We start from the raw sequence: 14,216 nt of genomic DNA, 5'->3' as shown, positions 1-14,216 counted from the left end.
ATTCAGCCCATTTCATACATGCTCCGGATCAGCCGGTGAGTCCGAGGCACTGGTCTTGAGCCTTTTATTCTTCAGGCCTTTGCCTGGTGACCCACTGATCTACAAGCATTTGCTAAGTGCCTGATACACAGCCCTGCAGGTCGCCGGAGTTTTGTTGTTGCTGCCGAGCTGTTCCATGGCATCTGACCTGATACAGGAGCAATTTGCCATTTCCTTCTCCAATTCAATTAACAGATGAAGAAACTGAGGCAGAGTTAAGTGCTTTGTCCAGGGTCACAGGCTAGTTAGTGTCTAAGGCTGCATGTAAACTCATGGAGACACAAAGACAAAAAGGAAACAGTTCTAGCCCTCCAGGTTCTTATACTCTATTGGGAAGATGATGGGTACATCTGTGAATATACACAAAAAGAATATAGATCAATCGATCAACAAGCATTTATTAGACATCCACTCTGCATCATATACTGTGTATGGAGACATAGACAAAAATGGAACAGGCCCTGCCCTCAGGGAGCCTACATTCTATAAAACTCTCTCATAAATAATTGTAAGGGAGGGAGAATTTGGTCCTCCACTCCCAACTCTTTTGCTATCCTAAAGATCATGTAGTGTTAATTTTTTAAATTAAAGTTTTTAATACCTTGTGATATCTTATAAGAGGTTAACATTTTTCCCTGATGAAATTAGGAAATGCAGGACCTGCTGGAGCAACAATGAAAAATAATCGATAGGCCCACAACCCTTCTGCCTCCCCCGAAATATTTCATCTCCTTTCCCCCCCCACCTCCCACCCCCAATCACCCTGAACTAAAAATAGTTGGTGTCAGTCCAGCTCAGAGTGAGCTGGGAGAGGAGAGGGGAGATCAAATCCCCCCTCCTTTTTATGGAAAATAAACCCAAAATAAATGCAGGGTAACTTGTTAGTGTAAGTAGGAATGATGGGATTGGCGGTCGGGAATCCACAGATCTAACCAGCATCCTTTAGATTCTTACCTCAGCCCGGGACGTGATGTTCCTGAAAAGTATTTGCCTTCCTGTTGATATTTTACTTAGACTAATAATAGGATGAATTAATGTGGCCTTCCACCTGCTGTCCGGTGGGAGGAGGTCACCAAGCTCGGTACTGGGGGTGGGGAAGGAGCTGAAGTCAGAGACTGTGAATATTTACCAGAGGCAAGGGAGTCGAAATGAGGCTCCTCATGTTGGTTTAAAAGTCCTGATGAATGGGATAGCCTACATTATCAGTCTTTGGGGATTAAAAATAGCACCAGCTTGAAAATGGCAGCGGGCCCTTTGCTGAGAAGATGCCGGTCCTTGCTTAGGGTAGAGTGACATGTTTTGTAGATTTAGGAGTTTCTTGCTTTTGTGTTTTATATACAAATACTCCTTCAGCCATGAGCACCTGACCTTTGTGGCTTCCATCTATACTTATGCCTTTTTCACCAAGGGCATTTCTGCGTAGTAACCCTGCATCCAAAGATCAGTCCATTCTGGGCCAGAATGCACCTGGTAGCCAATAAGGAAAGGGTATGGCTAATTTCAGTTCAGTCATCTTCATCCCTGACCCTAGATCAGCACCTTCTTGCTTTCCCCCAGGGGGATCATGTATACACATGTGGACATACATGTACATGTGGACATACATATACATGTGGACATACATGTACCTTTGCCAGCTACTTTCTCATCCTTTTCCAGACTTCTTCTTTCAGCCCATTTCTTGGGAATCACAGAATTTGAGCAGCCCTGAAAGAAATGACAAATGGTCACTCTGCAGAAAGACCTCTAGTGACCTGTTTCCTCTCAGCATCAGCCATTCTAGCTCTAGACTTCAGTCTAAATTGGTCTCTTAGTAACTTCCATCCATTGTTTCTGGTCCTGCCCTCTGGGACCAAACAGAATGTGTCTCATCTATCTTTCCTCAAGAGAGCCCCTCGAGCCAGAACACAATAACTGAGGAGTGCCCTCCCCACTTCTTCTCTGAGACTTGGGCTGAGCATCCTTCCCACCCCTCACCTGGCAGAGATTCCGGGTTTTGTGCCCCATTTTTATGGTCTGTCTTCCTTTGGATGTTCTCCAACAATATTCTTTCAAAATTGTAGTGCCCAGAATGGAACTAGTAACTCTTTCTTCTAACTTCTTCCAGGAAGCGTTGAGGTAGCAATAAGTTAGCCTATGGGTTCTGGAAAACAATTTGGAATTATCACAGAAAAGTCATCAAACCTTTGATTCAGTGATCCTGTTGCAGAGTAAATACTCTAGGGAAGTGAAAAGAAGAAGAGGAAGAGGAAGAGGAAGAAGAAGAAGAAGAAGAACAAGAACAAGAACAAGAACAAGAACAAGAACAAGAACAAGAACAAGAACAAGAACAAGAACAAGAACAAGAAGAACAAGAAGAACAAGAACAAGAACAAGAACAAGAACAAGAACAAGAACAAGAACAAGAACAAGAACAACAAGAAGAAAAGAACAAGAAGACTGAGAAGAACAACAAGAACAAGAAGAACAACAAGAAGAAATATGACTTTACTTTCTCTCTCTTTCTCTCCTTTTTCTCCCTCTTTGTCTCTGTATTTCTCTCTATCTCTCATCTTTTGGTCAGTCACTTGTGAGGAAGATAAGCGAGCCAGGTTAGTTGAACTAAAGATTGTCTGAAAGGGGAAAAAAATATATGAGACAAGTATGTCCACTCGTGATGGATCACAGAGAGTTCATGGAAGGAAGTAAAGAAAATTGGAAAAATAGGAAGGGATAATGTAGTTGTGAAGGACTTTGGGGGTTTTCGTGTTGTTGTTATTGTGCTGGCCAGGTTTTTTTTTTTTTTAATAGTATCTTATTTTTTCCCCACAATTACAAATCAAGAAAAATTTTAACATTCATTTTGACACAATTTTGAGTTCCAAATTTTTCTTTCCTGCTTTCCCTCCCTCTTCCAAAAAATGGTAGGCAGTTTGATCTAGTTTATACATGTACTATCAGGCAAAAAAAAATTGCCATAAAGTCACAGTTGTGAAAGAAGAAACAGATCAGACAGAAAAAGAAATTCAAAAAAATAGACTAAATGGGGGGCGGGGAATGCTTCGATCCGCATTCAGAGATCATCAGTTATTTGTCTTGATGTAGGTATTGTTTTCCTTTGTGACTCCTTTGTCTTGTCTGGGATCATTAGTCTCTGAGAAGAGCTGGCTTAGTCTTATTGATCATCGTACACCTCTGCTGATTCTGTGTACAAGGTTCTCCTGGTTCTGCTCACTTCACTTTGCATCAGTTCCCACAAATCTTTCCAGGTTTTTCTGAAATCTGCCTGTTTATTATTTCTTATTGCATAATGTTTCATTACATTCCCATATCCCAGCTTGCTCAGTCATTCCCTTATTGATTGGCCTCCCCTCAGTTTCCAACATTTTGCCATCCCCAAAAGCGGCTATAAATGGTTTAGTCCGAGTTGGCCATTTTTGGTCTCTCTGGGTCAAAGATATCCCCATTTTGGTTGCCTTTGGGACATAGGCTGCTCTCCAGAATGGTTGGCGAAGGTGGGAAGGACTTTAAGTGACCAACAGGGGACTTTGTGCTTGATCTTGGAAAAGAGAGGAAGCTTGACCAGAGCTGGTCAAGTTCCTGGAAGCAAGGAGTCCAATTAAAGGGTTGTTATAATAATTCAGGCTACAAGTGATCGTGGGAGAGGTGGGAAATCCAGGAGGCAAACGGAGGAGACTGAAGAGATGGAGGGGCTCTGGACAGGAGCAGAGAAGTGAGGAAGAGGGCAGGCCCAAGAGGAGGGAGACCAGCCCTGCTCCAGCCCTGAGTGTTCTACGGGGGAATAAAAGCAAGGAGGGGGCAAGTTCACTGACAAGCAAGTGATCTCAAGGTGACAGACCCTGTTACCGTCCAAGAGGCTGAGCACTGTAGAGCCAGAAGGCAGCAGCTGTTGCCAATGTGCCACCAGGGCGCCAGGCTCTCCTTCTCTGAGGGGCGTTCCCAGCTGATAAAGCCGCATTAGCCCAAGGCCCGGCTGTGTGCCCGCCACCCCTTGGTGTTAGCTGGGAGCTGACTGACATCCTGGAGCCTGCAGGTCGGAGGGAGGAGCGGGCACTCCCTCCCAGCCCCATGAGCAGTTTCTTGGAGGCACCAGACTGAGTCACACCTAAAAGGAACACACCCAGCCTATGAGTAGGGAGCTCCAGAGCGGATCCAGAAAGGAGCAGGAGCACTGGAGCAACCGGCAAACGGAGAAAGAAAGATTCCAGGCCGAGAAGGGCCGTTTTTTCCAAGGATGGAGTTAATGTCCACATATTTGACCCAGCTCTGAGGGTCCCCCCCCAGATATGGCTCTTCCCACAGAGACCTTTCTCTGAGCCTGACCACCCACTCAAGTCCTTATCTGAATGCTTTCTGGAGCCTGAATTTTTGTTTTAACTAAAAAAAAAAAAAAAAGACCAGGGATTATCTAGGGAGAAATCCAAACCAAAAAGGCAAGCTCCTGCTTAAATGTTGCAGATTATCCCAATTGGGAACTACACCCATGACTGTTATTTTCCTGAAACGGGAAGATCCCCATAAACTCCAGGAGCATCTGAGCCGGACAGACCTGCATGGCCTTATAATGCCCTCGTTAAAAACAAACAAAACCCCCAAACCTAATGACAATACTATGTCCCTGCTAGCCTCTTCGGAGATAAAGGGGAAGGAAGGAGGGATTGCGATAAGAAAGGAGTGCTGGGAATGCTCTGTAAATGCTTGCAATAGAACTTTTAGAAAAGCAGAGATAACAAAGCAGACTCTGTTAGAGGATGGAGAATTGTGTATATATTTATACATATATAAATGTATATGTGTATCTATATGTATATACAATACTATATATACACACATACTTATGTATACAATACACATATACATACTATATATACAATACAGATATATATTATGTGTATATATATTTATATACAATACAATATATACACACATATATGACCATATACACACATACCCGTACATGTATGTACACGCATATATATGAATCACTCTCTGGTACTGCTCCCCTTGCAAAAGCATACAGATGGGAAATGGAAAAGGGAGGGGCTGGCGGGTAAAAGGAAGGATGAAAAGCTTGAGTGCGGTTTGGGAAGGCGTTCGGTGTGGGCTTGTTCATTCTGTCCAGTCTGACAGAGCGAGGCCGCCCTCCCTCCCTTGGGATGGCAGCCAGGACCGGCCTCCCTGAGATGCTGAGGGTGCTGAGTGAGTGACCCAGGAGTGGTCCTGAAGGAGGGGCCGGCCCGGCCAGCAGTTCCAGCTCCCTCCCTTCTGCCTCCGGCAAGAGCCTGAGAGGAAAGACTGGTCCTGCAGTGAGAAAGGCGGTGCCGGAAACCCCGGCTCTGGCTGTCTGGGGGGGGAGCCTCTGGGTGACCCCCCCTCCTCTCCTCCAGGGGTATTCTTCCCTTTGGGGGAGCTCCACAGCCTGCCCCCAGTGGTCCCTATTATTCTGCCCCCATTCCTTGGGGAATGGCCCAAATGGCCTCTAGGTGCTCTCTTGCCATCTCAACCCTCTTCCTCCAGATGTGTTCCAGATGACCCACATCCTTCCTAAAGCGAATTCAGTTCTCAGGTATGGGCCCAGCGCTAGAGAGCCTGCCTAAGTGAGCTATACTCGGTCCCTCCCAAGTTCTGGGCCCCAGACCCTTTATGCAGCTGCTGTTCCCTTTTGGGGACTTCCATGCTGGGTCATTGGCCCCCACCGAGCTGATCGCCCATTAGCAGCCCCAGACCTTTGCTCCAACGGGCGCCTTCCAGCCTCGTGCCATTCATGGTGTGCAAGGGGAGTCACCTAATAAGTATGAGACTTGTTCTCCTCGATGACATTCTATTTTATTTTCTGGGGCCCTGTCGAGATTCTTGGGGCTCCCAAATGCCATCCCTGGGTGAGTCCCCCACTAATGTGGGGGCATGTCTCATGACTCAGTGTGAGGTCACTGGACCCTAAATCTGGAGCTCCCCTCAGGCTCAGATTCTGCCCTTCTCTGACGGGCACAAGAAGCCAGCGCTTCCACGCTCTCCCAACACAAACACAGCTCAGGTTTTAGTCGCTGAGCTATCGTCGAGCATTTATGGGACTCCTACTGTGTGCCTACCATTATAGTGTGTTGGGAGTGATGTCCCACTTCCCAGAGGGGGTCCGTTGTGCACCGTAGGAACCTGAGGCCGAGAGAGGCGAATCCGCTTGCCCACGGTCCCTTCTGGGCTGGCCTCAGACTCGGCCCTCCCAGCACAGTTACCCTCGGAAAGCCCTGACATTTCCCAGGTCGGCCAGTCTGAACGGCGTCTTGAGCCCCCACTTCAGGGAGAAACCCGTAACTTCTGTACAAGTGAAGTGGCAAACACCGGGCAAAGAACTCCTGGAGTCCTCTACACCCCCTCCCAAAAAACAGAAGTGAGGGAAGGACAATGTCCAGAGACCAAAGGCTTCTGGGAGCGGCCCCCTGAGGGTGGGGAGGGGCGGCTAATAGTGGGAGCTGCAGAAAAGATGCATATGCAAATCCTGAATGGATGGCCTGGGCCGTGGGAGAACAAATGCAAATGCTCTGGAGGAGGAGGGAGCCGGCTGGAGCCACAGCTCGGGAGGCAGACCCTGATGTGGTTCAGGTGGGTCCCGCTCTTTGTGGCCCTGTTTGGGGCTTCTTGGCAGAGCCGCTGGAAGGGCTTCCACGTCCTCCTCAGCTCTGCCCAGATGCCCAATCACACAGTCAGCGTGGGAACTCAGCAAGAAGGGGCTTCTTGACGTCAGTCAACACTATTCTCTGAAGCAGCCGGCACCCCTTGGTGCCCAGATTCTGCCAATGTTAAATGTCAGGATTGGTCTGTCTTCCTCTGTGTCACCTGAGAAAACTTACAGCCCCTTCTCTAGGGGACAAGGAAGGGTTTTGAGCAATTGTGATATAAAGCGTAGTTGGAGAACTGAGAACTCACCATGTTGCCATCTTCCTATCTCTGATGCCCCATTGGCTGCCGTGTTTAAAGAGATAGAATATAAGGGTCAAAAGGGACCTTAAAGATCATCCCACCCAATGTCCTCATTTTTATTTTTTAAAGCTTTTTATTTTACCAAATACATGCAAGGATAGTTTTCAACATTCCTCTTTGCAAATCCTTGTGTTCCAACTTTTTCTCCCTCTTTCCCCTCTCCCCACAGACAGCAAGAAATATAATATAGGTTAAACATGTGCATTTCTTCTAAACATACTTCTATATTTGTCATCCTGAATGAGAAAAAAAAACAAGCAAACAACAAAACAGATGAAAATCCAACACTTTGATCCATATTCAGTATCGATACTTCTCTCTCTGCATGTGGATGGCACTTTCCTTCCCAGGTCTTGGAATCACCTTGAAGCACCTCATTGTTGAAAAGAGCCAAGTCAGCGCGGTTGATGATCCCATAATCTTGTTGCTGTGCATGATACTGTGTATAATGTTCTCTTCTCCCTGCTCACTTCACTCAGCATCAGTTCCTGTAAGTCCCTCCAGCCTCTCTGAAATCATCCTGCTGGTCATTTCTTACAGAACAATAACATTTCATTACCTTCACATGCCATATATAACTTATTCAGCCATTCCCCAACCGATGAATATCCCCATTTTTAAAATGAGGGAACTGATGATGGAGAGAGAGGGCATTCCCTGAGTCACACAGCCGGAGGCAAAGGCAGAGCAGCCATAGTCATTGGCCATTAGTTAATGCTTCTGAGGAAACATGAGGAGGCTGAGTAGCTTATTTCCTGCCTCTAACAGCTCTGTTTCCTATTTTTATTCTGAAGCCTTCAGATCATTTTTTAGCTTTCAGTTGAACTATAAAGAACATGACAGTGGGCACGGGGCCAGGCAGGATCGCTCTCTTCATCAGGCCCTTTATAGAGTTGGGTTTCCAAGGTTTCCATGAAGGTCAGATGGCTTCCAGAATCACACAGCTAATGGGCATCTGAGGTTGGATTTGACCTTGGATTTTCCTGGCTCCCAATATGATGCTTTCCATGCCCTTTCACTTAGTCCCTCTGCACCCTGGTGCCTCTAGAGGAATCCCCATCTGAGCTCCAGGGCCATCATTAAAATTAAAATAACTCCTCTACATGGGACAGAGGGCGTGGAAGGAAGGCCTCGGCTGGCTCTGCTGACCCTCGTGCTCGGGATTGCTGAAATAGCCAAGAAGCGGAGCCCTCTCATGCTTTTTCTCCTCCCGGATCCAAAGTTCCAAGGCACACAATTTGGGCCGTGTAGGGGCAATAAGTGGGGATAGAGCACTGGGTCTAGAGGCAGGAGGACCTGACCTTAGACACATTAATTAAACTTAATTAAATTAATTAAAATCCGACCTTAGGCCCATTAGCTGTGTGATCCTGGACTTAACCCTGATGCCCTACCTTGTTACAGGTGGAAGGACCAGACTCTTGGGAGGAAGGCCTGGCGCCCTCTGTTATTAGACTGTTGTACCCACCATGATACCCTTTCTTCTCCACCTGTCCTTCCCAGGCAGGGTCTGCTCAGAATGGTGAAGCCTTTGTCTCTTAGCTTAGCTCAGACACTGACCTCACAGAGCCCACAGGGTGAGAATCTGCTCCTGGGTCCCCACCCCAACCGGGTGCCCTAACCTGAAATCAGGAACCCCCAGGCTCAGGTTCAGACACTTCTAGCTCTATGGCTCCCCGGGCTCAGGTTCAGATACGGCTTGCTAGGACACCACGAGGGCTCTCCAGGGACCTGAATTTAACTGGGCAGCCGGTGCTTCAGAGGCCGTCCGGTTCAGTCCCTTCCCCTTACAGATAAGAAAACTGAGGTATAATATAACCAAGTAACTTGTTCAGGCCCACAGGTGGTGAATATTGGGGATGGAATTAGAACTCAGGTCCTCCAATCCCAGGGCAGCTGGTACAGTGGATGGAGAGCCTGGAGTCGGCTAGATGGGTCTTCATGGATTCAAATCCAGTCTCAGACTCTTTTTGGCTTTGTGACCCTGGGCAAGGTATTTCACCCTGGCTGCCTCAGTTTCCACATCTGTAAAATGAGCTGGAGAAGGAAGGGGCCTAACCGCCCAGAAAACCCCAAATGGGGCAGACCCTGCCTGTCTCCAGCACCAGGCTCTTTCTGCTGAAGCTCACCGTCGGATAACGGTCTTCACGATTGAAGGGTTGTTGTGTGAAATAGTATTTAGGCTTGTTTTGCTTGGCTCCGGGACAGATCTAGGAACAGGAATACAGGGAGACAAATTCTAACTCCAGAGTTACAGAGACAGAAACAGTGAGAAAGACAGAGACAGAGGGAGGGAGGAGGAAAGAGAGAGAGACAGAAACAGTGAGAGAGAGAGAGGGAGGGAGAAGGAAAGAGAGATAGTGAGTGATAGAAACAAAGGGAAGGGGGGAGGAAAAAGAGAGAAAGAGATAGAGACAGTGAGAGAGATGGAGGGAAAAAAGAGAGAGAGAAAGAAACAATGAGACAGACAGAGGGAGGGGGGAGGAAAGAGACGGTGAAAGAGACAGAGGGTAGAGGAAAAAGAGAGGAGATAGAGACAGAGACAGGGAGGGACACAAAGACACACCGAGAGAGACAGAGAAGGGGAAAGAGAAAGAAAGAGAGCTAGACAGTGAAAGAGAGACAGAGGGAGGGGGGAAGAAAGAGAAAGACAGAGATAGTGAGAGCAATGAGGGGAAGGAAAGAGAGAAACAGAGAAAGAGATAAAGAGACAGTGAAAAAGAGAGAGAGAGGGGGAGGAAAGAGAAAAAGAGATAGAGACAGAGGGAGGGAGAGAAAAGAGAGAGACAGAGATAGACAGAGACAGACAGAGGAAGGAAGGAGAGGGAGAAGAGGAAGAAGAAATGAGAAGAAGGAAGTTGCTTATTTGTGGTTGAGTTAGGAAAGGCCAAGTAATGGTTCATTGTTGGTACCAGATATGGAGAAAAGGATAATTAACAACTGGAGAAGCAGGAGCCTCAGTCACAGAGGATGAACGTACTGGCCAGAACCTACATACTGGGAAAGAATGAGGGAACAGGAATTTTCTTGGGTTAAAGAAATCCAGAATGTATAAAGATCTTGAAAGTCCGGTGGTTTTCATATTTCCCCCCCCCACCATATTTCCAGACAGAAGGAGAAGAAAATTAACTTGGAATTAACAACATCGTTTAGAACCTAAGTGTCTAAAACAGGGCCTCAAGATGCACGCAGCCTGAGGCCCCAAACCAGATTAACAAGTTGAGAAATTTTTAACCAAGTAAATAAAAATGCAATAAAACATAGACAATTTTAATATGTGGTTTTCTAAGTCAACATACCCCTGCAGGGATCTGGAGCACGTTTGAGTGGCTCCCATTTATTTCTATTTGAGTTTGACACAAGTGCCTTAAAACCTACAGACCTTGAGAATGTGGATGGTTCCATTATTTTGTTGGCCTTTGTCTCCCTAGTACCTAAAACGGCATGTGGTAAACTGTAGGTGATTAATAAATGTTTGTTGATTGATCCTACTTTCCAGCTATCTATTTTCAGGAATATGTTTACTCAATTGTGTTTGTTTTTTCCTCCTTTTCAGAAAGAAGATCTTCAGGTCTATGAAAAATACTGTCAAAATAAGCCACGGTCTGAAACTCTGTGGAGACAATGTGGGGACAGCATCTTCTTTCAGGTAGAGCTCACTACAGGTCACCGAGTGCTTGAAAAAGCCACAACCTTCCTTCTTATTCCAGAGCCGAGGCGCAAGCTCTTGACTCCAACTCCCAGGGGCCCTGGGTTCGAATGTGGTCTCCCAAAGGCTCCCAGCTCTGTGACCCTGGGCAAGGCATCTCACCTGAGTCTGTTTCCTCTGTGCCATCTACCTCACAAGGTTGTTGTGAGACTTACGTGAAATGGGGGAAAGAAAGAGACTTTGATTGATAAATGATCAAAGGATACAAACAGATAATTTTCAGATGATGAAATTAAAGCTATCCATAGTTGTATTGGGGGGAAAAATGCTCTAAATCACTATTGATTAGAGAAATGCAAATTAAAACAACTCTGAGATATCATCTCACACCTGTCAGGTTGACTAAGATGGCAGGAAAAGACCAATGACAAATGTGGGGGGAGATGTGGGAAAACTGGGACACTGATACATAGTTGGTGGAATTGTGAACTGATCCAATCATTCTGGAGAGCAATCTGGAACTCTGCCCAAAAGGCTATAAATCTGTGCTTACCCTCTGACCCAGCAGTGCCATTACTGGGTCTGTATCCCAAGGAAATCTTAAAGGAGGAAAAAGACCCACATGTAAAAACATGGTTGTATCAGCTCTTTTTGTGGTGGGAAAGAATTGGAAAATGAGTAGCTGCCCATCAGCTGGGGAATGACTGGATAAGTTGTAGTATGTGAAGGTAATGGAATATTATTATTCTATAAGGAATGATGAACAAGCTGATTTTAGAAAGGCCTGGAAAGATTTACATGAACTGATGCTGAATAAAACAAGCAAAACGAGGAAAAAGAAAGGGAGGAAGAAAAAGAAAGAAAAAGGAAAAAAGAAAGGGAGGGAAAGAAGAAGAAAGAGGGAGGGAGGAAAGAGAGAAGGAAGGAGGGAGGAAAGGAAGCTTTGCAAAATACCATATAAATTTACCCCCCAAAAAAGATATAAAAGTCATTTGTCTGACCCAAACTTGTGACTTTATAGATATAAGGAGGAGGAGATTAGCACCCATTCTGCACTTAAATAGATTTAGGAAGTTTCCTGAAATATTAAGCATTTGGTGACTTCTTTGGGGTCACAGAGCCAATAGAAACCAGAGGCATTACTTGCCCCCAAATCTTGCTGTTTCTGAGATCTGCTCTTATCTTCCCACTGCCTATATTGTCATTTTCATCATCATCATCTTTATCAGATCTTTTCATCCACCAATAGGAGTTTGGTCCTAGGGCCAAAATGAGGTATTTGATTAAAGTAGTCTTTTTTGTTCTTCAGACAACTTGTAGAGATAGTAGATGGTGATAATAATCTCTTAATAGCAGAAATGAAAAATAAATTTGCTTTTTTTGTCCATCCAGAGTCTAAATGACTTGTCCAGTAGAATAACCAGTGTGTCTCAAAGGTCAAATTTTAACTGTTTTACTGGTTTCAAGGCCACTTCTCTATACACTACTCCATGGTGTTTATCACCACCCTCACTAGCATTACCATGTAATAACCATCAGAATTTGTCATCCACTCAGAGGACGTTGGTCCTGGGGCCAAAAGAGTCCACTGTTGTCTGGAGAAGAAAGGTGGAAACAAGTCAGACTTTAGGCTCTGAGACATTGGAGCCTGTAGCGGAGGAGCAGCCGTAGTTAGGAAAAAAATCAGCCAGCTTTGCCTTGGTGATGGGAGGATGCTTCTGAGCAAGGGAAAAGACTCACTGTCAGCTCTGTGATTTCCACCAGAATCCAGCCCACAGGAGAAGGGGTAAATTCCTCCCACCAAGTGTCTGCTCTTTTCAGGAGAAAATAAAATTCTCTTGCTTCCCACCTGACTCGCTCATCAAAGGCCTGTGCCTTTGGGAAAATCTCTTGTCTCCTAAGCAATCCAATGGAAGCAACCATCCCAGGCCCACCTTATTTCCTGTTCCCCCTCTGTCCCACACCTTTCACTCCAAACACTGGAGACCAAGATGATTTAATGCTGAAAACGACGAGCAGCTCCTCTGCAGTAGCCCAAAAGGGTCCCAATTCAAGCTTGTCAAATGACTCTCCTTTCTCTCCCTTTTCCCTTTTCTTCTTTTAAAGGAATGTCAGCGCAAATTGGACCACAAACTCTCCCTGGATGCTTACCTCTTAAAGCCAGTCCAGAGAATCACCAAGTACCAGCTGCTGTTAAAGGTACAAGGAAATAAGTCGCTTGTTTGTACTTTTGAAACATGGAGCTCACATGTAGATGGTCACCATGTGTCAGGGATTTCTCTGGGGCAGCCCAGATTCCAAATATTCACAGGATCATGGGATTTAGATTAGAAGGACCTAGTGATCACCTAATTAGTCCAACCCTCTCGTTTTGTGGATTTCTATCCCACTCTTTCCACAAAGCATCAGAATGCCCCAGAAATGACCATTTTTTGGTAAATAATAGTTAAATGAATTTTAGCTCAGTGGGCATTACAATGGAAACATGCAGATGTCCCAGAAGTCTTAGTGTTGTTTTAAACAGCTTAAAGCTGGATGTCGTTTAAACTGGACCTACTTTTAAGCTATTTTAAAATGACCGAGGACCTTTGAGACACCCTGTATGTGAATACCAAGGATCCATGATATTTTAGCAGGGGAAACTCCTCTTTTGGGAGCTTTGTCCACCAACACAGATCAACGTGTGACTTAGTGGAAAAGTCTAAGGGATTGTCTGAGGCTCAGAGCACACGGGCAGGTAGCAAGAAACTTGGAATGAAAAACCCTAGCTTGAGTTTTGGCAGTACCTTTTGTTTGTGGAGATGACCAGGACATCTGGGATGCCATGCAAATGAATTCTTACCCAGCCTTCATCACTGAAGGGGCAGTTGTCTCAAACCAAGAAGGATCTTAGCTTCAAAAGGCCAAGGGTCCCACTGTGTCCGGGGCCATCTCAAGTCCTCCTAATCTCTATCTGGCCACTGAACCCAAACGACTCTGGCAAGGAAAGTGAGGCAGGTGACTCTACCCAGACCTCCCTCACCTAAGTCCAGCTCTCTTGTGTCACATAACAAAGAACAAGCAACAACCTCTGAGAAGAAGCTGCCCCACTGAGGATTAAGCCACAGAGCTTCCTTCCTTCCTTCCTTCCTTCCTTCCTTCCTTCCTTCCTTCCTTTCTTCCTTTCTTCCTTCCTTCCTTCCTTCCTTCCTTTCTTCCTTTCTTCCTTCCTTCCTTCCTTCCTTCCTTCCTTCCTTCCTTCCTTCTTTCCTTCTTTCTTTCCTTCCCTCCTTCCTCCCTCCCTCCCTCCCTTCTTCCCTCCTCCTTCCTTTCTTTCTTCCCTCCCTCCCTCCTTTGTCCTTTCTTCCCTCTCTGCCTCCCTCCCTCCCTTCCTCCTTCCCTTCTTCCCTTCCTTCCCTCTTTCCTCCTTTCTTTCTTCCCTTCCTTCCCTCTTTCCTCTCTCTCTCTCTCTCCCCCTCCCTTCCTTTCCTCTTTCCGTCCTTCCTTCCCTTTCTCCCTTCTTCCCTTCCACCCTCTCTTTATTTCAGCCCTGATTGCCTCAGGTTAGTGG

General features: G+C 46.0%; 1 protein-coding gene across 1 annotated transcript in view; it reads left to right on the top strand.

Annotated features, from left to right (window-relative positions):
• The window catches only part of MCF2L2 (MCF.2 cell line derived transforming sequence-like 2), a 340,912-nt gene that overhangs the window by 264,212 nt on the left and 62,484 nt on the right, over window positions 1-14,216 (top strand). The window contains exons 21-22 of the mRNA XM_031961125.1: window positions 10,574-10,666; window positions 12,773-12,865. Of these exons, the coding sequence (XP_031816985.1) occupies window positions 10,574-10,666; window positions 12,773-12,865 (186 nt within the window). The remainder of the gene's footprint in view (window positions 1-10,573; window positions 10,667-12,772; window positions 12,866-14,216) is intronic.

Source organism: Sarcophilus harrisii, chromosome 3 (assembly GCF_902635505.1).
Source record: "Sarcophilus harrisii chromosome 3, mSarHar1.11, whole genome shotgun sequence".
Classification (NCBI taxonomy): Eukaryota; Metazoa; Chordata; class Mammalia; order Dasyuromorphia; family Dasyuridae; genus Sarcophilus; species Sarcophilus harrisii.
The sequence above is the reverse complement of the archived record's forward strand: the minus strand, read 5'-3'. Positions and strand labels throughout refer to the sequence as shown.